The sequence below is a fragment of the Carcharodon carcharias genome, chromosome 6, assembly GCF_017639515.1.
Source record: "Carcharodon carcharias isolate sCarCar2 chromosome 6, sCarCar2.pri, whole genome shotgun sequence".
Taxonomy (NCBI): Eukaryota; Metazoa; Chordata; class Chondrichthyes; order Lamniformes; family Lamnidae; genus Carcharodon; species Carcharodon carcharias.
This window is the reverse complement of record NC_054472.1, coordinates 56570305-56597074: the sequence shown is the minus strand read 5'-3', so window position 1 is coordinate 56597074 and position 26770 is coordinate 56570305. Positions and strand designations below refer to the sequence as shown.

General features: G+C 40.4%; 1 protein-coding gene across 2 annotated transcripts in view; it reads left to right on the top strand.

Annotated features, from left to right (window-relative positions):
* LOC121279049 (activin receptor type-1-like) overlaps positions 1-20779 on the top strand; it is a 153959-nt gene extending 133180 nt beyond the window's left edge. For both annotated transcript variants that reach the window (XM_041189863.1, XM_041189865.1), the window contains 7 exons: positions 2722-2933; positions 8505-8604; positions 10243-10389; positions 12908-13183; positions 13271-13468; positions 15969-16099; positions 19069-20779. In XM_041189863.1, the coding sequence (XP_041045797.1) occupies positions 2722-2933; positions 8505-8604; positions 10243-10389; positions 12908-13183; positions 13271-13468; positions 15969-16099; positions 19069-19203 (1199 nt within the window). In that variant the 3' untranslated portion in view covers positions 19204-20779. The remainder of the gene's footprint in view (positions 1-2721; positions 2934-8504; positions 8605-10242; positions 10390-12907; positions 13184-13270; positions 13469-15968; positions 16100-19068) is intronic.
* Positions 20780-26770: the final 5991 nt, after the last annotated feature.

Below are 26770 nucleotides of genomic sequence, written 5' to 3'. Positions count from 1 at the left end.
GTTTAGCTTGAAGCAGTGGCCAGGGAAAGAAGTGGAATCTACAGAGGCATAGAGAGTTGGAGGTGTAGAACTGTTGTCACCTGATTACATGTGGAAGCAGATCCTCTGCAAATTATGTAGCCACGGAGCAGCAAGGAATTGGAAAAAGGAAAAAAGCAAGAAGGCTTCCTTAGCATCTTCAGTGGCAATGGTGGGTAGTGGGTAAAAGAAGCCATTGCTGGAGAAGAATGCTGAGTGGCATTGAATGAGGGTGGTTCGGTCAACCACATTAAATACTGCAGAGAGGTTAGCAGGGTATAATGCATTTTGGTTGTAATCATACTCTGTGTGTGCTTCGATTGTGATCACATTAGTTTTCTTCTAATACTCCAGTACATTTCCCTTTTACTTGGCAAGCTTTGCGGAAAATTGTCTGCTTTGGTCTTTGGGAATTTTCTGTCCTACATACTACAACTTACTGGCTGGTTAAATTTTAATACCTATTAATTGTAATTATTTGAATCTGATAATTTATTAATTTATTAACTTTTTTTCACAAATAATATACATTTAATATTTTGGTGAAGCATATGTAGTAAGAACAATTCCTAGCACACATTTCTTGTTTTAAATTATAGAGGACAGACAATTAAAGAAAAAGGTTGAACTCCAATGTAAAAAAACCTTTGTATTCTATTTAATTTATTTTTCTGTTTACTGTTGGAAGCAACAAATATATCCAAATAATTACATTTGAAGTGCAGTTATTTAGTGAATGTGGCAGCCAACTTGCCCCCAACTTGCCTATCGCAAGATCTCACAAGCAGCAACTGCAATGAATGCCGAATCTTTGCTGATGTTGGTTGAGTTGGCCATGTTGGCCAAGACACTGGGAGAACTCCATACTCTTACTTTGCCATGAGAGCCTTGATGGTGACTTGAACAGGCAGGTGAGACCTTGATCTAAGGACTCATCCACAAGGCAATGCTGCACTCCCAATAAGTAGTGCATTCCCAACAGCTCTGCACTGACATGTCAACCTGGAATAATAAGAACCATATGACTTGGAGGCAACATTGCTACCAACTAAGCCAAGGTTACATATAACTAAGCTTATGGCTCTATTGCATTGATGTGTTTAGACTACTGGTGAAAATTAAAATCTGAACTGGTAAGTTTTGATGCCATATTCATGCGTCTGGCCATGTTATAATGGCAACAAATTTATGAGACTTGGACTTGCCTTTTTTGTCTTTCCCCTCTGTTCCTTTTGTAAGTGTTATTTTCTATATATGCATATTTTTAACCTATCTATAAAATTATTAAAAACTCTTATAGTCCAAAGCAGTATTTTTCATTTCTTCATTCTCTGGCATACTCCACACACAGTGAGAGTAGACAGGACCCGACTGTCAGTGCCAGCCTACTCTAGTAGTGTGTTTACATGATTGAAGATGTCTTCAATCAAAGAATGGAAAAGGTACTGCTGGGTAGGAAATCATTCCTTCTATTTGAGAAATTTGCTGTAGCTTATTACAGAATAGGCATAACAGATAAGCAAACTCAAGAACTGTTGGATGTGGGATTCAGCTTAGAAGAGGGAAAGTGCACAATTTAGGTTTAACTGCTTTATACAGAAGGTGATAAATTTCTGGGATGGGCATACTTCGAGAAGTAGCAGAAGCGGGTCACGTGGATTATGTTGTGGGAAAACTGGAGAATTATTTGAAGAACAGTTGATTCGGAGGTTTCATTTTGGCAGATTTGTATCAAGAAATATGGATCAAAGGCAGTTAAATGGAACTGAGGTACAGATCAACCATGATCTAACTGAAAGATGGAACAAGCTCAAAAGGCTTATTGGCTTCTTCCTGTGCCTATGTTCTGGACCTGTATGTTCAATATATCTAATGCTCAACTGGATTCAACTTCATAATATGGTGTGTGTGCTGATGATTCAAATACTGGTCCATAAATCATGTATGTTATCCTGGTCGGGGTGAACTTTGAAGCATTACTAGTTACACTTGGGTTCACAGTAATATGGTGGCATTGTGGTAATATCACTGGACTAGTAATCCAGAGACCCAAGCTAATGCTCTGGGGACATGGGTTTAAATCCCAACACAGCAGCTGGTGGAATTTAAATTCAATTAATGAATCTGAAATTGAAGACTAGTCTCAGTAATGTGGTGACCATGAAACTATCAATTGTCGTAAAAACCCATCTGGTTCTCTAATGTCCTTTGGGGAAGGCAGTCTGCTGCCCTTATCCAGTCTGGCATGTCTGTGACTCCAAACCCACAGCAATGTGGTTGACTCTTAACTGCCCTCTGAAATGGCCAACCAAGCCGCTCAAATCAAGGGCACTGAGGGATGGGCAACAAATACTGACTTTGCTGGCGATGCCCACTTTCTATGAGAAGATAAAATAAAGTAGACAGTAACCAGTCTGATACAACCCAGCTTGAACCCTAGCTCAGATCCCATTCCTTCATCCTTGCTTTTCGTTTTTCTACACCATGATTGCAATTAACTCTAACACTTACTCATTTGTTGCAAATCCTTCAAGGAACTTCTCTAAAGCATTATTGAAACATAAAACTATCTCCTCATGTACCTGAATGTGTGTCTGCTCTTTGAGAGAAATTTTCTTTCTTTTAAGAAAAACCTTAAAGCTACCTGCCAACTGTGACAGAATGAAGTGGATTATTCCATTAATTTTGTTTTTTTTGTTTCAGCGCCAGAAGAAGAGCCAATCGACTACAGTGTGGAGACACTAATCATTTTTGTAGTTAGCCCAGTGATAGTGCTGGTTGTTTTGTCTGTTGTTGCTGTCCTGATTTGTCGCAAAATTCACCAGAATAGGATGCAACGGTTACATGCCCGTGATACTGAAAATGGAGCAATTGATGGCCTTATAGCTTCCAATGTGGGAGATAGCACACTTGCGGTAATCAATTTTTTCCAATCAATTATTGGAATTCTTTGAAACAAATGGGTGTTGTTTAAATGTGAGGAGTGTATAGATTGCAGCTGCAGGATAGAATGCTGTTAACTACGAAAGTGTGCAATTAGCTCATTGGAATACAGCATAGGACAAAGTTTGTTTGTATAAACTTCAATACAGGAAATATGGATGAGGCAGTGTTTAATGTCAAATGCTTTCGAATGAAGTTTCAAAGAGCATAACAAGCTTCATTTTCTTTTTGTAAAATGAAATCCTTAGGTTTAATTGTGTTCATAGACACATAAATAATAAAAGGGTGGTAAGAGGAAGTGTGGGGCTGATTAGGGACCAAAAAGGGGATTTACGCATGGAGGCAGGGGGCATGGCTGAGATACTTAATGAATACTTTGCACCTGTCTTTAGCATGGAAGAAGATGCTGCCCAGGTCATGGTGAAAGAGGAGGTAGTTTCAGACACGTAAAGGTGTAAAATTGATAAGGAGGTGGTATTGGATATGCTATCTGTACTTAAAAATTGATAAGACACCTGGTCCAGATTAGATGCATGCAAGTATACTGAGGGAAGTGAAAGTGGAAATTGTGGAGGCAGTGGCCACAATTTTCCAATTGACTACAGTGTGGAGACACTAATCATTTTTGTAGTTAGCCCAGTGATAGTGCTGGTTATTTTGTCTGTCGTTGCTGTCCTGGTTTGACGCAAAATTCACCAGAATAGGATGCAACTCAGGGTGGGGGCTAGAGGACAGAAGAATTGCAAATATTACATCCTTGTTTAAAAAGGTTGTAAAGGTAAACCCAGTAAGTGCAGGCTAGTCGGTTTAACCTTGATGTTGGGGAAGCTTTTAGAAACGATAATTCGGGACAAATTAATAGTCATATGGGAAAATGCAGGTTAAATAAGGAAAGCCAGCACAGATTTGTTAAGACCTGTTTAACTAACTTGAGTTTTTTAGCAGAGAGGGCTGATGAAGGTAATGAAGTTGAATGGTGTACTTCCAAAAGGCATTTGATAAGGTGCCGCATAACAGACTTGTGAGCAAAGTTAGTTAGAGCTCTTGGAATAAAAGGGACAATAACAACATGGATACAAAATTGGCACAGGGCACAATTTCAAAATTTCAAAACGACAAATGCTGGAAGTATTGTGAACCATGTGGAGGATATTATAGAACTTTAGAAGGACATAGTGGAATGGGTGGACAAGCGGCAGATGAAATGTAATGCAGAGGAGTGTGAAGTGATTCATTTTGTTAGGAAGAATGCAGAGAGACAATATAAAATATAAGGTACAATTCTAAAGTGGGTATAGGAGCAGAGGAACCTCGTGTATGTGTGCACAAATCATTGAAGATGGCAGGACAGGTTGAGAGAATGGTTACTAAAGCATATGACATCCTGGGCTTTATCAATAGGGGTATAGAGTACAATAGCATATGTTAAACCTGTATAAAGCCTCAACTGGAGTATTGCATCCAGTTCTGGGCACACACTTTAGCAAGGATGTGAAGGCATTAGAGAGGATGCAGAAAAGATTCACAAGAGTGATTCCAGGGATGCGGAACTTCAGTTACATGGAAAGATTGGCGAAGTTGGGTCTGTTTTCTTTGCAGGAGAGAAGGTTGAAAGGAGATTTGATAGAGGCATTCAAAATTGAGGGTCTGAACAGAGTAGATAGGGAGAAACTGTTCCCATTGGTGGAAGGATTAGAACCAGAAGGCACAGCCTTCTCCTCTCCAAGGAAATCAGTCCCAACTTCTCTATTCTATCCTCATAGCTGAAGTTTCTCATCCCTGGAACCATTTCTGTAAATCTCTTCTGCATTCTCTCGAAAGTGCTCACATCCTTCATATAATATGGTGCCCTGAACTGTACACAGTATTCCAGCTGAGGTCTAATGAGGGTCTCATATAAACTCAGCATAACTTCCTTGCTGTTGTACTCTATGACCCTATTAATAAAGCCCAGGATACTATATGTTTATTAACTGCTCTCTCCACCTGTCTTGCCACCTTCAATGATCTATGCACATATACACCCAAGTCTTTCTGCTCCTGCATCCCCATTCAAAGTTTCATCCCTTATTTTATATTATCTGCCCAAGTTGCTCCTACCCAAATGCATCACCTCACACTTCTCCACATTGAACTTCATCTGCCCACTCACCAACTTGTCTATGTCCTCTTGAAGTTCCACACTGTCCTCTTCACAGTTCACAACACTCCCAAGCTTCATATCATCCGCAAACTTTGAAATTGTCCCCTACACACCAAGATCGAGATCATTAATATATATCAGGAAAAGCAATGGTCCCAATACCAACCCCTGGGGAACTCCACTACAAACCTTCCTCCAGCCCAAAAAACATCATTGACTGTTACTCTCTACTTCCTATTTTTCAGCCAATTTTGTATCCGTGTTGCTACTGTCCCTTTTATTCCATGGGCAATAACTTATCTCACAAGTTGGTTGTGTGGCACTGAGTCAAATGCCTTTTCAAAGTCCATGTATACCACATCAACAGCATTACCCTCATTGAACTTTTCTGCTACCTCTTCAAAAAACTCCAGCAAGTTAGTTAAACACGATTTCCCCTTTAGAAATCCATGCTGGCTCTTCCTTATCAACCCATATTTTTCCATGTGATTACTAATTCTGTCCCAAATAATTGTTTCTAGAATCTTGCCCAACACTGAAGTTAAACTGACTGGCCTGTAATTGCTGGGCTTATCTTTACAACCTTTTTTGAACAAGTGTGTAATATTTGCAATTCTCCCGTCCTCTGGCACCTGCCCTGAGTCTACAGAAGACTGAAAGATTATGGCCAGTGCCCCTGCAATTTCTACTCTCACTTCCTTCAATTTCCTTGGATGCATCTCATCCAGTCCCGGTACCTTGTCAACTTTAAGTGCCAACAGTCTATTCAACACTTCCTCATCAATTTTGAATCCTTCTAGTGACAGAGTTTTCTCGTCTGTCACCAGGGCCTAGGTAGCATCTATCTTCTTGGTAAAGACGGATGCAAAGTATTCATTTAATACCTCAGCCATGGCCCCTTCGTCTATGTATAACAGATTTAAAGTGATTTGCAAAAGAAGCAAATGTGACATGAGAAAAAAACTTATTCACACAACGAGTGGTCTGGGACTGGAATGCACTGCCTGGAAATGTGGTGGAGGCAGGTTCAACAGAGGAATTCAAGAGGACATTAGGTAATTATTTGAATAGAAACAAGGTGCAGGGGTATGGGGAAAAGGCAGGGCAATGGCACTAGATCATAATGCTCATTTGGAGAGCCAGTGCAGACATGATGGCCCAAATGGCCTCCTTCTGTTCCGTTAAGATTCTGTGATTGTGAGATACCAGCTGCTTAAATCCTGATCACCACTGGAAGGCCTGTTGGAGATATCTTTTGAATATGTTTCTGAATACATGTGGCTTTGAAATGCCACCAAATTAGCTTTCTCAGATTGTATGTCAAAGGCTCTACTAACTGTAATAGTTTATTCTTTTTCCACTGTCTGATTTAGCTACTGTTCTCTATGAAATTTTCCACATTAGTCAAGCAGATTCAGTAAATTTATTTTTGCTAGCGTTCACCTCATTTCTTATGCAGTCGAAGTTTACTGGGATCATGGGTAATTATCTGGATCAAACACTGTTCTAAGTATTGGCAAGCATTTTCAGCACCAAGATTCAACACAAACACCTTTTCAATGTACTTAATCTCTGACTGAGAGTTTGCATCAATGGAAAGTGATAACCAAAGGTTTTGTCCTTGGGCAGAGTAAGGCCCCAAGCCTTCAAAAATAGCCCGAGTCAGCATAGTGCCTGATACCAGGTTTTGACAGGACCAAAACAACAACTTGGAGGCTAAATCTACATAATTGTTCATGTTACTACACTCATCAGCATCTGCATTAATGCAATGGCTGCAAGAGCCAGACCCAGGTTCCAAACCACCATTCTGAGAAATTGCTGTAAGTAAACTCTTAAATAAAACTTTATTCCAAGGAATCATGAGGTGGCTATGTCTCATTCAATATAGAGTGGACCTTGCTCAAAGGTTAAATAATCAAGATGGTGATTTATTCTGAATTCTTTATTAAAACTGTTCACACTGAACCTTCTGTTCTTTTGAATACTGGAAATGCTGTTTAGTGCAGTAATGTTCAGTTCCTTGAGATTGAAATTCTGGGTCTATGGCAAAAAGGAATAACTAAACTGCATTTATAACATCCGCTCAGTTTCTCAGATTTCCAGTTAAGAAGGATCATGATCTGTGGGGCCCATTCTCCAGTATAGAACTTCAGAAAAATCTATTGCTAGCAAATGGTTCATGAATGATCATCGAGTTATTACGCAGTGGCATACTTTTCAGATGCTGTCTTTTTGAGTGAGTGGTTTTTCTGTCTTCCCATGTCATGGCTTTGAAATCAGCATTTCTGGATCTGGTTGAAGTTGTTCCTCAAAGCATAGCATTTCAGCCCAGTGCTGAAACTATGTGACTTTTCAGCACAAATGGGGGCTACAGTCCCTGACTATGAGCATGGGTATGCAATCACTGACCATCAGGAACTATTGGCTAATAATTTGGAACTGTGCAGTAAATCCCAAAAATGCTAAACTAAGTACATTTCACTTTGGAAAGCTCAATTAAAGTTTAGTGCATAGTCACATAGCAGCTGTATCAACTTTCTCTACTAGAAAGTTCTTCCATTACATCTCTAAGAACATGCAATGGGAAAATAATCCAATGAACTCCATAGCTTTAAATTCCTCACTTGACAATTAACTCTGTTGATTTTGTGTCAGCCAGGAAGGTTATGACCCTTGGCATTAATAATGAACCAAGCATTACCCCGGGTGGCTGGAATTCTGCAGATATCAAGGCCAGCTTCTGCAGCACAATAATGTAGTTTCTGTGACAGGTCTGTCTAGGGTTTGGAGGCATCACTATCTCAGAAAAATATTTTTAAAAACAGCATTTTAAAAGTGATTAAATAAGTAGATTTATTTAGAAAAATTGTGGATTTTTAAGATGTTTCCAAGAAATCTACTGTGCTTTGCCTTCCAAGTTCTTACATACTGTATAGTTTCCACTTACAGCTGTCATTTTGCACTTAGCTCTTTCACCTGACTTTTCACCTAGTCTGGTGAGACAGCTAAGGGTTAAATATCTTTGTTATTAATAACTGGTATTCTAAATTAGAATAATGTAACCTAACACTAGTCTTCTAATCTGCATTGACTGGAATTTGATGAAGACCCATACATTTCACACCTTGCACACTTACCTTTAAAAATGTACTCAACGTTCCTGCAAAATCAGCTAATTAAGGTGCTGAGATCAGTGGTGCCATATAATTCCTGCATCACTTTTAACAAGGTGGAATAGGAGGATCAAGCATGTATCTAGTTTTAGGAAGAAATCATATTTTCCATTCAATTATCTCTTTTGGTGACTACATCATGGTGGTCTATGACCAATATTCCCATTGAAAGAACCAGCACATAGTATTCTACATTAATCATGTTTTGTGTTCTTCATTCTTAGGATTTGCTTGATCACTCCCGTACATCAGGCAGTGGGTCAGGTTTGCCGTTTTTAGTACAACGCACAGTCGCAAGACAGATCACATTGATGGAATGTGTAGGTGGGTAAAGGAAGACAAAACTTGAACCACGTTTACTTGAAATAGGTGATTTGACAATGGTCACCAAGCAAACAAGAATGTGGATGTTTCAATCTATCTGCTGGAATTAGCCCTAGGAAAGCTGTATTGTTTTTTTTGGAGATTGTTGATGATGTACTTGCCCATCAGCAGCCCATTTCACCAGATTGCCTTGGCAGGGCATATTGTGGGCATTTGACTAATGAGAAAGCTGGCTTTTGTCCTCTTTTTTAAGCTGCCATTGTAAAAGGTTAATTTTAAGCCGAGTTGTAAAAGGTTAATTTTACAATAGGTCAGCTGAAAACCTACACAACTGACCGACCTGGGAGACAGGAATTTCCCCAAACAAACCATGTCTGAAGGTTTCATTTATCATCATAAGACAACCAAATGTTTGCAGAAATGTCTGATTTTAGTTTAGCGTGCCATTCTTATAAGAAATTTTTATCTGATGAGAATAAATCCAAAAATATTAAAATGGAAAGGGAAATGTGTGCTTACACACACGAAAAAACTTTTAACACATTAACCATTGAAAAGCCAAATGATATAATGCAGATAGTAAAATAAAACACCTAGCAGACAACTATTTACACTAAGGTTTCCTTGCCCAGTACGGAAGAATCTTGTGGGCAGAGCAGTTGAGCAAGCAAACTGCAAGGTTTGCTCAAAGCAAAAATAATAAAGCTTGAACTGTAAATATTTTAACAGCCTACTTACTAAGTAAGTCTGCAATGCACTGAAATAAAACTGGAAGCCTTTTCCCCCGCATATCCCTAAATCGCAAAGCATGGAAGAGCCTGTTAGAAAACACAGCAACAAAGACAAAAATTGATCGTGCATTGTGAAAACTATAATGGTAATATATATAGTCAAAGCTAAGGGTGCCACCTGATAGCCAATGCAAAATGCTTGTGAAGCCAGAAGTTGCAAATTTCTAATTCTTAAAAAAATCACATCTCAAAAGAAATCTTCAGTGGAGATGAATGGTTAACAACACCAAAGCATAATATCATGAAGCAGGGTGAAATATTCCAGAGTAGTCCAGAACCTTAAAAGGATCTTTACGTGGTAAAATACATATATCATGCTTAGATGTGGCAACAAATTTGTGTATCATATTGTGTGTGTAATAGGTCTAGGTATGGTACAGTAGGTGTATAAGTTACAGATATGGTAACTTATTTGGCACAGCTGTGCCAAATTTGAGAAACTGCTACAATACAAGTATCTCAATTTGCTTGTTTCTTTTCCCAAATAAAGATTGGGGCTCCACTGCTTTGTATCCATTTTGCACTTGCTTTCCCATATCTAAACATGCTATTTGCTTTACTCAGTATCTGCTATTCTGATCATCTAGATGTTTTGTGGAATTAAGTTTTATTTCTAGCAAAATTGAGCTCAGCTAAGAACAAGAAAAGTGTGTGGTGAATTGGCAAGTTCACAACATTTCTATGAAAAAATAGCTGTAATTTTTTGCTTTAACATCTTCATCTCAAATTGTTGATTCAGTCTAAGGAGCTCAAAGGAAGTATGATTCTTATCCAAACACAAACCAAATTTCAGCATCACAAAATATATCCAAAAGACTAAAGTTTCCTTGTTTCCCATCTGAAACAGGAAAGGGTCGCTATGGAGAAGTTTGGAGAGGTCAATGGCAAGGAGAAAATGTTGCAGTGAAAATCTTCTCATCTCGAGATGAGAAATCTTGGTTTAGAGAGACTGAAATTTATAATACTGTTCTTCTTCGTCACGAGAATATATTAGGTGAGAAATTGTTTATATAGACCTTTGATTTTAATGAAAAATGTGAATCCAAATTGGTTTTCATGATAAACCATGTAAAATTTAGTAAGGCAACAAGCAAAACTGGAGGAGAGATGTCTGTTGTTTTGGATGGATATCCATGGAGAAATGACACCTAGCTGGCCACCAACCTGTAAGAGCACCTATTAGGAGTTACTTCCATTTGGAAAAAAATAAAATGCAGAAAATGCTGTAAATGCTCAGCAGGTCAGGCAGCATCTGTGAAGAGAACCGGAGGCATGTTTGCATCTGTTGCAGCTGAAGTCATTGAAATCTAAGCCACAATGCAGGTGTCATTAAACAGTGGAAACCAAAAGGTGTCACAATCACAACAATGGTGTGCTGTTAAACATAATGGAAATCCTGCACACAATAAAACAAAGGCAAAACTTTGGTAGTTTAGTACTAGGCCAGCTGGTACAGTGTGGTCCTAAGCACAGGCTGTAGTAGAAGAAATATCCTCAAGGTTCTGCGGGCATTCAACAGAATACAGTATGCAGCACAGGATATTCATGCAACCCCATCTCTTAAAATTTAATTTTTCTGTGCACAAAGCATGAAAACTTTGACCTACACCTATCCCACCACACCACCAAAGAACCTCTGCCTAAAAAGAAACATACCAGTAAGCAGATGGGGAGGCGATCATCGTGGTATTGTTGCTAGATTAAAAATCCAGAGACCCAGGGTAATGCTCTGGGGACCTGGGTTCAAATCCCGCCATGGCAGATGATGGAATTTGAATTCAATAAAAATATCTGGAAATAAAAGTTTAATGGTGACCGTGAAACCATTGACGATTGTTGTAAAAACCCAGCTGGTTCACTCTGGTTTCACAGAATACTTCAACTTTAGGGAAAGAAACCTGCTGTCCTTACCTGGTCTGGCCTTCATGTGACTCCAGGCCCACAGCAATGTGGCTGACTTTTAACTGCCCTCTGAACAAGGACAATTAGGGATGGGTAATAAATGCTGCTCCTAGCCAGCGATGCCCACATCTCATGAATGAATAAAAAAAAGATAAAGACATAAAAATAAGCGCATAATAATACTGTAGAAATCTTGGAAAGACAAAGGAACAGCACTCTGTGTGCAAGTACTTAGAGCAATAAAAATGCAACAGGGCAAACCATATCTTAAAACCTACCATTGTAAAACCAAAGGAGAATATATATTAGAAGAGAGCAATAATGAACCCAACACTAAACTCCACTATTTGCACCTTTCCAGCTCCCCAAAAAAATCATGCATTCAGCACCAATTTGTGTTCTATCCTTTAACCAAATTCCCTAGACAATCTGCCATATTTCCTTTAGCATTGTGTGGCTTCATTGTAATCAACAAGCCTTCTATAAGCACCTGTAAACCAGTACTTTTGTTTCCCATAGTGTTTCCAAAGCTTGAAATAGGGAAGGGTAATAAATGAATCTAAGGTAAATGAAAATGCTCTGTACATGGAAGGATATGAGCAAAGGCTGCAGCCACCAGCCCAGGTGTATGAATAGAGGTAAGGATGGCAAGAGGTCACTTCCAGATGACACTGTTTAGAACCTTCCTCAAACATGCATAATCTTCAGAGAGATGGAAAGTGCAGTCACTGACATTCCATGTTCATCTCACTGAAAACAGTTGAAGGGGGGCAAAAACAAATGTGCAACACAAATGACATATATTAGAAGGGAGCATTCTGACAATTAAAGAGTAATAGAAAAATCAAGTGCAACAGTTGATTTTATCTATCTGGTCACTGCTTGGCTCAGAGTGTTAATATTTATTATACTGACATGGTCTGGTCTTGATATGTAAATATGCATCAAGGATTAACCTCAACACCTACAATATGGCAATCTTCCAAGTTAGAAAAATTTGGTTTTTTTGATGGAAGGAAAAATGGTTGAGAAGGATGTGAGAATTGAGTGAAATCAAAATAAGTAGCATGGATAAAGAGAAAAATAGGATGAGAAGAGAACAGAATCTTCAGTTAACATTTTGATCTTTATATTTCATATATAGGCCCTTTGAATAGTAATGATACTACTCATGTAAATTACTTCATTAAGTTAATACTGCTATTTTCACTGTCATGGTACATGAATTGGAAACCAGGCTGGGAGTCAGTTTGGAAAAAGTGTTAGTGGACCAGGTATAGAGATACAATGAGAAATTATAAAAAGAAAATAAATGCCATAGTACAGATGAAATGTCCAACTAAACAAATGCAAATGAGGAAAGCAAGAAGACTTTGCATTTTGCCATCTTTGTTTTGCTGCCAAATAACTAAAGAAGTGTTGTGAGCATAGGGATGCAATAAGGTACTCTACACTGGTCTATGTGCTTTTTGTTTCTTTCGATACCTTTCACATTAATGACTTGCATATATTGTTTTACATCCCTTGTTGCACCTTTCTCCAAGAGTTGGGAAAGTAATATGTGTGTTGTAATGCAATCACAGTTATCAATTTTGACTTTTGTTTTTTAGGTTTCATTGCTTCAGACATGACGTCAAGGAATTCTAGCACTCAGCTTTGGCTTATCACTCATTACCATGAGAACGGTTCACTCTATGACTATCTGCAACGAAATGCAGTGGACACTGTAGTTTGCCTGAATTTTGCCTTGTCTATAGCCAATGGTCTGGTGCATATCCACAATGAAATTTTTGGAACTGAGGGAAAGCCTGCAATTGCACACAGAGACCTGAAAAGCAAAAATATTTTAGTGAAAAAGAACCTGCATTGTTGCATCGCTGATCTTGGTGAGTATTAGTCCTGCACAGTCTTCACTTTAAAAGAAAAGAACAATTTGGCAAAAATGCTGTATTAATTAATGTCTGTTTTTGTAGGGTTAGCAGTGATGCACTCACAAACAAACAATCAGCTAGATGTTGGGAATAACCCTAAAGTGGGCACGAAACGATATATGGCACCGGAAGTACTTGAAGAATCTATTCAGGTTGACTGTTTTGATGCCTACAAACGTGTAGACATCTGGGCATTTGGGCTTGTATTGTGGGAAGTAACTAGGAGGACATTCAGTAATGGTGAGCATTACTATATCTATTATTCTTGCAAGTCCCTTTTTCTATTACAAGGCTAGACTTCTAAATCAAGTTGAATTCAAGAAAAGTAAATTAGTTGAAATAACTTTTTGCCTTAAGTAAATCAAATAATCTCATGTTTAAAAATTGTTGAAGCTTAACCTTTAAATAGTTCCCAGAGTTGCAGTATATTTAGTAGCCTGCTCAATATTGTAAAATCTTACTGGCAAGCTGTTTCTGGTAGACTTAGAATCGAGTCTAAAAATATCCTCTTCCCAGAGGATTCTCTGCCTGTAAGCAGTATTGTCCCTCAAGGTTCTGGCTCTTCTGCCATCACCACTGAAAATTCAGCTGGTTCAACCATTGGCCATGGCTTGTAACCCTGAGTATGAGACCCTTATCTGGGCCTGTGGTGAAAAGAGAAGGAGGTACCATCCCAAGGTCTCAAATGACTCTGCTACTCTAAGTTCAGGAATATGCATCTACAAATGCAGAGCAAGGGCTACAGAGATGTGCACATCTGCAGACTGCATGGATAGGCATTTAGGACAAAAGTGAATGCAGAAAAACTCTCATTTATGTAGCATTTTTCATATCTTCAGGATATCCCAAAGTGCTTTATAGCTTAGTGAATTACATTTCAAGTGTAGCTACTGTTGTAACATAGAAAATACCACAGCCATTTTGTGCTTAGCAAGGTCCCACAAACAGTAATGTGATAATGACCAGATAAACTGTTTTAATAATGTTGGTTGAGAGTTAAATATTGGCCAGGACAAAAGCGAGCCTAAAATACAGAGGTCAGAAATGGGAATCCTGGAGCCCAAACTTTATTTGTACCTACTTGTTCATTTCTAGTTGGAGTCAGCAGTTGAAATACTGGCCCAATTTTCTTCCTATCCAAGTTCAATTTTAGTATTCCTAACATAGCCCTGGTGAGATCAACTAACTCAGCACAGAATTCAAATTTGGTTTTGTATGATTATGCTGAGCAGAACAGCCACTCAATGATTAAACCCACTAACTCATTTAGAGAGCTGTATGGAAGTTCCTGTTCTTCACTTGGCAGCTGTCCATATATTTAAATAAGTGGTGCCAACTTAGGAACATAGGACTTAGGAGTAGGTCATTTGGTCCTTCAAGCTTGTTGTGCCATTCAATAAGATCATGGCTGATCTGATGGTGGCCTCAACTCCATTTACCTATCTCCCTTGTCTATCAAAAATTTACCTAACTCTGCTTTGAATAAGTTCAATGACCCAGCCTCCACTGCTTTCTGGGGAAGTGAACTCCACGGATTAACGACCCTCAGAGAAAAAAATTTCTTCTCATCTCTATTTTAAAAGGGAGACCTCTTATTTTTGAACTGTGTCCTTTAGTTCTAGTCACCCCACAAATAGAAATGTCCTCCTGGTATTGACCCTATCAAGTCCTTTCAGGATTTTGTATGTTTCAGTAAGATCACCTCTCATTCTTCTTAAACCCCAATGGCTGTAGGCTCAACCTGTTCAGCTTTGTGATGCAACATCTTTGGACAGTTCTTTAGAATGGCTTAGAAAAAACATGGTGTTGCTTCAGACTGAAATCCTTCACAAAACATTAGAGAATAACTCCTAACTAGACTGTGGACTTTTCTGCAACTGTTGTTGGTGAGGCTCAACATCATCAAAGAGCATGTTAAACAGAATGAATCCCCTCTCACTCAAATTGGGAACTCTAGCTCTAGCATGTACCTCTTCATAAGTCTGTTTGAACTTGCTGTATTGGTGCAGATGAACGGAGTGACTAAGGACCTTTGACTCAGGAATATTTTAATTTCCAAATGTTCAAACATGCCAATAGCATGACATTGTCTGCTGGTATATGATTAAAATATACAAATATTTAAGAGTTTTTGCTTAACCATTATCACCACAAGAAATGGTACAGAAATTTCTTGGGCACAGCTTTAAACAAAGCAGTCTCCGGCAAGAAGTCCTGAGGCCACAACATCACCTGCCTTGAGAATCCCGAGGCCAGGAGCGTCACCCCTTTTGAGAACCCTGGAGTCAAAGGCACTGCCTGCCTTGAGAACCCCAGGATTTCGCCCGCTGAGAACCCTGGGGTCAGATGCTTGGTGCATCACCTGCCTTGAGAACACCGAGGCCGGGGCCTCGCCCACCCTTATCAACCCCAGGACCTGGGGCCTCACCCACCGGGAGAACCCTGGTGCCTCGCCTACTGGGAAAACCCAGGGGCCTCACCCACCCTGAGAACCCAGGAACAGCAGCTTCACCCACTGGTAGAACCTTGGGGCCTCACCCCTCACCCACCAAAAAATCCTGGCACCTCACCTAACTTGAGAACCCTGGAAACCAGGGGCAACACCCACCTTGAGAACTGCACAGCATTGGACATCACCCACCTTGATCCTTTTTGTGTTGTCACATTTATTTAAGATAGTTTTGCACTGTGTCATCCAAATTAGATGTGCTTAGAAGTTTAATTCTTCTTGCTTTTTCAGGTATTGCGGAAGAGTATAAACCTCCATTCTATGATCTGGTACCGAATGACCCTAGTTTTGAAGATATGCGAAAGATTGTATGTGTGGAACAGCAAAGACCAAATATCCCCAATAGATGGTTTTCGGACCCCGTGAGTTCAATACCCTTTATCGTGTAATATAATTTATTAAATTACCATTTCATTTCAGAGTTCTTGATCATGCTGTACCTGTCAACTCTGTCATATCCTCTTCTTATGTCAGTATGCACTATTCAAGCACATCCTGGGGCACTGTGCCCTCCCTGCTGTGCAGATGCTGAGGAAGTACTGGTTTCCCATGCTTGATGAGTTCAGGTGGTATAGCATCAACACCTGGAGCTTTGCCCATGGCAACCGAATCAGTAGCTTTGCTGTTGGTTCAATATCCAGCTCTGCCATGACAGGCAGGCTTTCTATGGTGTCCCAGCTGACTAGTGAGACACAACGTTTCCTCCCACCATCAAAGACAGCCCATAACACACATCCCTGTGCTGCTTGAGTTGGGCTTATCACTCATAACTGCTGTTTCCAGTGTTTTGGTAATGCTTTGCAGCAAAGCTGGAGTATCTTCTCCCCTGCACAAGAACAAGGGCGATCTCAGCAGTTGCAACAACTATCAAGGCATATGCCTGCTGAGTATTGTGGGAAAAGTATTTTCCCATGTTGCCCTTGTCAGACTGCAGAGCTGAACTGAATGCATCTACTTTGAATCCCAGTGTGGTTTCAGAACAGGATGGCCTACAATTGAGATGACCTTCTTAGTCTGGCAGCTGCAAGAGAAATGCCATGAACAAAGGAGACCACTATATATTGCCTTCATCGATCTCACCAAGGTATTCGACCATGTAAGCAGAGGTGGTCTATTTAAGATGCAGGAGAAAATTGGCTGCCCTTTGATGCTGCTCATTGGGATCTCTTTCCATGACAACATGATGGTTAAAATCAGCTGTGATAGGGCGACATCGGAACCCTTTGAGATCCGCAGTGGGATCAAACAGGGATATTCTTCTCTTTGCTGCCGTCATATGCCTTCAGGTCATCTACAGAGGGTATCTACTTAACACACTAGAACCAACAGAAAGCTGTTCAGTTTTGTTTGCCTGAAATCCAAGACAACGGTGCACCAAGCCCTCATGTGAGTTGCTCTACGTTAATGATGCTGCACTAGCATTCCATAATGAGAGACACCTTCAGTGGCAAATGGACAGAATCTTAGCTATCGACATCAGGACGACAAATTGTCCAGGATATTTTCATACTACCATCCATCAGCATTGACAACGTGACACTGGAGGTTGTTAATAGCTTCACATAGCTAGACTCCAGAATCACCAGCAATCTGTCACTGATGCTGAAATCAACACCTGTGCCTTTGCAATGCATCTGTTATGGCCAAGGTGAGTAAGAGAGTGCCAAACAACAACAACCTGACTGAGAGCACCAAACTGAGTTTACCAAGCTTGCATCCTCAGCAGATTCCTCTACAGTGGTGAGACCTGAACAATATATGCTAAGCAGGAGAAAAGGCTGAACAGTTTCCACTTTTGCTATCTCAGATGTACCCTCGGCAATTCTTGGCAGGATATGGTCACCAAATCAGAGGTCCTGGAGCATGCTAATTCCATCACCCATTGCTAAGCCAATGACTTCTGCACTGGCTCGTCGATGCTCATTGGATAGATGACGGCTGTTTATCTAAAGACCAGCTGTAAGGTGAATTGACCACTGGGTCATGATCTGGGCTTCCATACCTCTGCTACAAGGACACCTGCAAACAAGGTATGAAGATGGCAACATTGACACTGACAACAAGGAGACTGTCGCTGATGGCCGTGACCTCTGGAAGCTGACTGTTTGGAAGGGCAGTAGAAGAGGTGAGCAGAAACAAAAAGCTCAGCTGGCTAAGAGACTGCAGAGAAAACAAGAGACCAGCAAAATGCAAAAGAGGCTGCCATACCACAGGTGGGCTCCTGAGCCACACCAGTTAGTGCTTAACACAGACTTGGCCACCAAGGTGCAAACCATAATCTTACAAGATGGAGGGCAGCCACTTGCACTATTCATAATTTCCTCTCGAGTTGCAGTGATGTTCTCTTTCATCTTTTGCTTTCTCGTTATCATTTATGGAATCTTGCTGAAACCGAAGTTTCCCATCTTTCTGATTCTTCCAAATGGCCTCCTATATTTCAACTTCTACTCCAAAGGAAGTGCATTCAGTAATGTTTGTTTTGATGCTCCTAGTGATCAGCTTTGGTTCCCTTGATTCAGCTACCTTTGACCTCCTGTGCCATCCTTGACAGCCATTTGAAGTTAATGTTGGATCAGTTTAATTTGCAAAAAGGGAACATGTCCCTGTTTTGGACTCGTTTGCAAAATCTACGTGGAACATGCGCCTAGCAGACCTTAAACAGATTGCTGGAGACCACTAAAGAAATGGTACAAAAAGTTTTTTTATGATGATAAATGATAAAAATAGAAAATATTTGAAATACCTAGCAGGACTGGCAGCATCTGTGGTGACAGAAACAAAGTTAACATTTCAGGTCAATTACTTTTCATCAGTTTTTTGTACTTTTGGCACAATATAGAGGAGCAAGAGTGCTCCTCTCTACTCCAAGCACCTCTGTAGACTGCTGCCAAGCTTATTTGGCCCCCCTGCTCTCTGTTTGGTACTCAGACCCCTCCCGCTCTCTGGGTACACAGGCCCTCGCTATCCATCTGGGTATGCAGAAACCCCACTCTCCATCTGGGTAGGCAGACCCAAAGCCCCCCACTCTCTGTCCAGGTACGCAGAACCACCTCCTGTTCTCCGTCTGGGTATGCAGACCCCTTCCACCCGCTCTCCGTACGGGAACGCAGAAAAAAGCACAGACAAGACCAACAAATGAGAATCTTTTTAACTTTCCACGTGAAGTCGTTGTGAAAACTGTTACTGTTTTGATGCACATAACAATGTAATATGTATACGTACTGCAAATTTAGACTAAGCTTTAGTTTTATTGAAAAGTGGTTTGCATTCTTAGTTTTGTGGTAAAAGGATGGCTGTATTATATAATACAACTCTCATTCATTTGTTTCAGACCCTGTCTGCTCTTGCCAAGCTGATGAAGGAGTGTTGGTACCAAAATCCCTCTGCACGGCTCACTGCATTACGCATCAAAAAAACTTTGGGAAAAATAAGCAATTCATTAGAGAAAGTGAAAATGGACTGCTGAGCGGAAAATGAGAGCCAATTTTACCACTGTTCAACAAATATAACAAGGATAGAATATGAATTTCAAACTGCCCATTATTCTGTTTTTGCAGTCAATACTTGGACATTGTCGTGATGTGGCAACAAGGATGTCAAGGTTTGAAGTGGCAGATGGATCATTCTCTTTAACCAAACCAATCACTTAACCGTGGCTGTTCCTTTTGATACAAATTAAATCAGGCAGCAGCTTCATGTTCACTGGGTGCTTGCTGAATTTGAGTTCTATTTGGAAGGGGAAGTTTTGCACTAAATAATTTCTTGTTTTTATTTTTGCATTGCTGTACAATTATCAAGTAGGTTGCAATAGCCCTGACCTGTGTATTGATCTTCAGCTTGTAAAATAGCATGCAGTTTTTCATCTGAAGAGGTAAAACTTAGTTGTTTTGTTACAGGCGTACTTGAACCATCCAATGGTTATTTTATTTGAGTATAAGATATAAAAGCGGTCCTATCTTTTATGTGAAAGGAGCACATATTCACCAACTAGTAATGGTGGTGCCTTGGCATTTATGAGTTACAGTTAATTGTTTAAGATTCAGTTCAACAAATGAACTAAGGAGTACTTTCCACAGTAGTATGTGTATCTGTTTAAAATTAATGTTTGTTCAGATTGTATGCTTTGACTTTGTTGTTGTACCCAAGGTTTAAAATTATTTTTTATATAATATTGTATCATGGTAGGAAGTAACATCCTTGTCTTTTTGATTTGCTATTTGGAACTTGAATGTTTAGGGAAAAAGCATAGGAAACAAAAGAACAAAGACTTAAGTTAATCTGTGATTATACTTATAGCTAACTACAGTTGAAAAAATATACAGTTTCTCTTAATGTGCAAGTGCCCAGCTATTTAACTTCATCCTCATCAAAACACTATTCCATGATTAGCGTTCTCTTGAAAAGTTGATCGTGCTAGATAGAAGAAATGACAGAATTACTTATTACTATCATGTACGAGAAGTCAGAACACGAAATGGACACTCATGAGAGCATTGTACAGGAAGAGAATAACAAAACCAACACTAATTATTTGAGTGTAATCTCATTGAAAAATGTGGAAATTAGTCACAAAAATAGTTAAAATACGATCTCCATTGAAGAGAATTGTTTCCCTGAAATATTGTATCACTAACCATATGTGAGTCTTTAATGTAAATGTATGCAGCCTGCTTTGTTGCCTTTTGTTATTGTATGTTTTAATTTGTGCAATGGGCCTCACAGAGCACTCAATTTATTCTGTAGTTTTAAACAAAAGGGCTTACTGAGCTATTTTATAAGTGAAAGTATGATGCATTTATAGACAAAAGATTTTAATCATTTCATTTAGGACATCTGATCAGCTTTACCATTTTGTGAATTATGCAACAAATAGCTATACCATTCTTACACTGTAATACTTCCCAGTATTCGAGTCTTTCAGTTTTTGAAACAGCAATAATTGAATATTAAAACTTAGTATTCCTGCGATTGTTTACGTACAGAAAAAGCGTTATCTTAACCTATAACAGCAGTGATGCAATTAAAGTCTCTTGCTACACTCATAACCTGGTTGCAGTGTCTATTTAACAGTAATTCTTTAAGAATGAGCAATATTAAAGCTACTGTCTCACTTACATTTTTAGCAGTATTGCATTATATGATGCGACAACTATGGTTTAAGTTTCAGTGTTCATATGTAGAAAAAAACATTGTTTTAGCCTTAATCCTTAGAAAACTGGTGCAATTTTTCACTGAAAAAATACATCAATGTCAAAAGTTTTCATTTAAATTCAGAAAAAACTAATAAAGGGATGTCCTATGTGTTCTTCATTTTAGCCTTTGGTTACATTATTCAGCATCAGATGTCTCATGAAATCATTTAGCAGTTTAATGAAGTTTGCTTCATGATGCTGGTAGGGTCAGTTTGAGACTAAACGCATTTAGAAAGCTACATCATTAACAGCCATTCTGGAAATTCTGTTGAGAAACAAAACAGATACAAGTAACATAAGTGCAAACCGTATCTATCAATCCCAGCTAAAATAGAACCCATTATCCGGCACAAACTTTAAGATTACTTACATGGTAACCTAGTCAACAGCAGTCGACGTGAACTTTGAATGTAAGGATTGTGCCTAACTTTCCTGACATCTCAACTGGACACGGCGTAGATCTCCAAAAATGATTTTTCACAGACTGCTACGTTACGTTTAAAGTCATGGAGTCTTGGGTAAAACGTTAGGGTAGGAAGAGACAGGCAATGGAGGAGTTACATCAAGTAATGGAACGGGCAAAGTACTGAATGAAGTGCCTCAATGTTGAGTGTTTCTCAGATAAAAGCAAAAAACTGCAGATGCTGGAAATCCAAAACAAAAATAAAAATACCTGGAAAAACTCAGCAGGTCTGGCAGCATCTGCGGAGAGGAACACAGTTAACGTTTCGAATCCGTATGACTCTACAACAGAACTAAGTAAAAATAGAAAAGAGGTGAAATATAAGCTGGTTTAAAGCGGGGGTGGGACAGTTAGAGCTGGATAGAGGGCCAGTGATAGGTGGAGATAACCAAAAGATGTCAGACAAAAGGACAAAGAGGTGTTGAAGGCGGTGATATTATCTAAGGAATGTGCTAATTAAGGGTAGAAAGCAGAACAAGCAAGGTACAGATAGCCCTAGTGGGGTTGGGGGGGGAAGGGAAGGGATCAAAAAAGGCTAAAAGGTAGAGATAAAACAATGGATGGAAATACATTTAAAAATAATGGAAATAGGTGGGAAAAGAAAAATCTATATAAATTATTGGAAAAAAGGGGGGGGATCGGAAAAGGGGTGGCGGTGGAGGAGAGAGTTCATGACCTAAAATTGTTGAATTCAATATTCAGTCCAGAAGGCTGTAAGATGCCTAGTCGGAAGATGAGGTGCTGTTCCTCCAGTTTGCATTCAGCTTCACTGGAACAATGCAGCAGGCCAAGGATGGACATGTAGGTATGAGAGCATGGTGGAGTGCTGAAATGGCAAGCAACAGGGGGGTCTGGGTCATGCTTGCGAACAGACCGAAGGTGTTCTGCAAAGCGGTCACCCAGTCTGCGTTTGGTCTCTCCAATGTAGAGGAAACCGCATTGCAAGCTACGAATGCAGTAGACTAAATTGAGGGAAGTGCAAGTGAAATGCTGCTTCACTTGAAAGGAGTGTTTAGGCCCTTGGATGGTGAGGAGAGGGAAGTAAAGGGCCAGGTGTTGCATCTTCTGCGGTGGCATGGGAAGGTGCCGTGGGAGGGGGTTGAGGTGTAGGAGGTGATGGAGAAGTGGACCAGGGTGTCACGGAGGGAATGATCCCTGTGGAATGCCGCCGGGAGGGAGGGGTGGGTGTGAAGGGAAGATGTATTTGATGGTGGCATCATGCTAGAGTTGGCAGAAATGGCGGAGGATGATCCTTTGAATGCGGAGGCTGGTGGGGTGATAAGTGAGGACAAGGGGCAGGCACCCTATCATGGTTCTGGGAGGGAGAGGAAGGTCTGAGGGCGGATGTGAGGTAGATGGGCCGGACACAGTTGAGAGCCCTGTCAACCACAGAGGGTGGAAACCTTGGTTAAGGAAGAAGGAAGACGTCAGAGGAACTGTTTTTGAAAGTGACATCATCAGAACAGACGCGACGGAGGCGAAGGAACTGAGGGAATGGGATGGAGTCCTCAAAGGAAGCGGGGTGTGAGGAGCTGTAGTTGAGGTAGCTGTGGGAGTCGGTAGGCTTGTAATGAATATTGGTGGACAGTCTATCACCAGAAATTGAGACAGAGGTCAAGGAAGGGAAGGGAAGTGTCAGATGGCTCTCCGCTTCTTCCTCAAACAGAGGCCCGAACAATCCCCATCCACCACTACTCTCCTCCGTCTGGCTGAACTTGTTCTCACACTGAACAATTTCTACTTAAACTCCTCTCACTTCCTCCAAATAAAAGGTGTGGCTATGGGTACCTGCATGGGCCCCAGTTATGCCTGTCTCTTTATGGGGAATGTGGAACATTCCTTGTTCCAGTCCTACTCTGGTCCCCTCCCACAACTCTTTCTCCGATACATTGATGATTGCTTTGGTGCTGCTTCATGCTCTCGTCTGGACCTAGAAAAATTTATTAATTTTGCTTCCAGTTTCCACCCCTCCATCATTTTCACATGGTCCATCTCTGACACTTCCCTTCCTTGACCTCTCTAAATGTCTCAATTTCTGGTGATAGACTGACCATCAGTATTCATTATAAGCCTACCAACTCCCACAGCTACCTCGACTACAGCTCCTCACACCCTGCTTCCTGTAAGGACTCCATCCCATTCTCTCAGTTCCTTCACCTCCGTCACATCTGTTCTGATGATGCCATTTTCAAAAACAGTTCCTCTGACATGTCTTCTTTCTTCCTTAACTGAGGTTTTCCACCCATGGTGGTTGACAGGGCCCTCAACTGTGTCCAACCCATCTCCAGTGCATCCGCCCACACACCTTCCTCTCCCTCCCAGAACCATGATAGGGTCCCTCTTGTCCTCACTTATCACCCCACCAGCCTCCGCATTCAAAGGATCATCCTCCGCCATTTCCGCCAACTCCAGCATGATGCCACCACCAAACATATCTTCCCTTCACCCCCCCTCCACCGTCGGCATTCCGCAGGGATTGTTCCCTCAGTGACACCCTGGTCCACTCCTCCATCATCCCCTACACTTCAACCCCCTCCCATGGCACCTTCCCATGCAACCGCAGAAGGTGCAACACCTGCCCTTTTACTTCCCCTCCTCACCGTCCAAGGGCCCAAACACTCCTTTCAAGTGAAGCAGCATTTCACTTGCACTTCCCTCAATTTCGCCTACTGCATTTGTTGCTCGCAATGCGGTTTCCTCTACATTGGAGAGACCAAATGCAGACTGGGTGACCGCTTTGCAGAACACCTTCGGTCTGTCCACAAGCATGACCTAACCTCCATGTCGCTTGCCATTTCAACATTCCACTCTGCTTTCATGCCCACATGTCCATCCTTGGCCTGCTGCATTGTTCCAGTGAAGCTCAATGCAAACTGGAGGAACAGCACCTCATCTTCCGACTAAGCATCTTACAGCCTTCTGGACTGAATATTGAGTTCAACAATTTTAGATCATGAACTCTCTCCTCCATCCCCACCCTTTTCCGATTCCTTTTTTTTCCCTATAATTTATATAGATTTTTCTTTTCCCACCTATTTCCATTATTTTTAAATGTATTTCCATCCATTGTCTTATCTCTACCTTTTAGTCTATTTCGATCCCTTCTGTTCACTTCCCCCCACCCCACCCCCACTAGGGCTATCTGTACCTTGCTTGTCCTGCTTTCTACCCTTAATTAGCACATTCCTTATATAATATCACCGCCTTCAACACCTCTTTGTCCTTTTGTCTATGACATCTTTTGGCTATCTCTACCTATCACTGGCCCTCTATCCAGCTCTACCTGTCCCACCCCCTCCTTAAACCAGCTTATACTTCACCTCTTTTCTATTTTTACTTAGTTCTGTTGAAGAGTCATACGGATTCAAAACGTTAACTGTGTTCCTCTCCGCAGATGCTGCCAGACCTGAGTTTTTCCAGGTATTTTTATTTTCATTTTGAGTATTTCTGATGTACGTTAACAACTTGGATTTAAGAGTCTCAATACAAGCTTATCAAATTTACAGACAATACTAAACTAGAATGCCTGAATCTGAGGAGGCAGCCTGAGAATTAGAAAATTAATTGAGTAAAATGTATAAACAATGTATTGGCAGATGGAATATAATGTGGGCAAGTGTGAAGTGCTACATATTGGAGAGGGAAAAATAGATGATACAATTACTCCATGAATGCTGTTGAAACGGGTAAATGTGGCATTAAAGAGTATTTAGTAGACCTCACAGCCAACATGTCCAACCAAAGCAGAGTAATAATTTTATTTTCATGGAAAGCTTTTTACCTTATCTCGCATTGAGTTGTCTATGGTTCCCTGAATATTAATTGGACTGCCCACATAGGTGAAGTCCTACATGATGTCAGCTTTGTTTTGATTAACATAAACATCTGTTGTTTGGTGAATTCCTGTCATCATATTTTTTGTTTTCTTGGTGTTTATGGTGAGTCCTACTCTGTCAGCTTGATTGCTGATTGAGATCTGAGAATTCCAGATGCTGTGTTAGGACAGAGTATGGTGATAGTGACTATTTCCATGAGCTATCTGGGGTCAGGCAAGGTTGTATCCTTTCCCCTCTTCTTTTTGTTGTCGCCATTGACTAGAGGATTATCTTGGATTTAAATGGATCAATGATGGTCAATTTACCGATTTGGACTTTGCTGATGACTGATAACTGCCCTATCGGCATAAAAGGGTTACAGCAGTTTAATCCACAAAGGCAACACAGCAAAATTACTGTGGTAGAATAGGCTCTAGACATGGGTGCTGGATGACATCTTTAAGGATCATCAAATTTCATTAGAAATTCTTGAATCCTATTCCCAGTATGATATCTAACAGTCCAGCTGAGGTGCTATCTATTGCCAAAGTTTGACTGAAGAGGATACCAATATTTTGTTTGGGTTAATAGAGCTTATTCTTTGTGAATTTTCTGCCCTCTTTTTAAGAAGTTGACTCCTTGTTAGAGCATGATTAAATGGATGCTGGCTGTCCTCCATCAAGCAGGCTTAAAGGTGAGTTCTGACAGGTAAATAGACCATTAGTGTTATTAGTTCTAAACCTGATCCTAATCTTAATTTGCCATCCACACACATGCACTTGACAGCCAAGGGGATAATGGTGCAGCAGGAATTGGAACTGTAGTGAGCTTTTCTCCTCCCTAATCTTGGGCATTTAAACCAAATATAATGTCCTTGCCATTGCCCCAATGGCGACCTAACTTAGTACAGATGGGGACTTAAACCTCAAATTTTTTGGTCTCTAAATTTCAGCTATCAATGGTGTCTTTATTACACAGTAGACTGCATGGGGCATGCTGGAATGGATGCCTGCATCCCTTTCTTTTACCCTAAGTTACTACAATTAGTGGCAGAACTAACAGCTAGATATTCAAGTATAACAATACCTTCTGTTAATTTAACACCTGGTAAGCAGTCTTCCTAATGCAAGTGGCAATGTGGCATAACCCAAGCAATCTGATTTTGGTAGTATTGGTTGAGGGTGAAATGTTGTCAGGGTACTGGGAGAACTACTCTGCTTTTCCTTGAATACTGTCATATAAAGTCATTGGTGCCGACCGATCTGCCAAGTCAGATTCAAGAGTAGCAGGAACCACAAATAAACCTCCAATTAAAGTATTTGGCTCAGTGGTAGCATTCAGAAGATTGTTCCTTCAAGCTCCACTATAGAGATTTGAATGGATAATCTAATCTGATCTTCCTGAATACTGACATTTCTGACCACCAGAGGAATTGACTTGAGATGAGATGTTAAACTGAGGCCCCAATGAGCCTCAGATGGATGTTAAAAATTCCCATGACAGTATTCAAGGAAAAGTGTTAGGAAGACTACTTACCAGGTGTTAAATGAATAGAAGGTATTG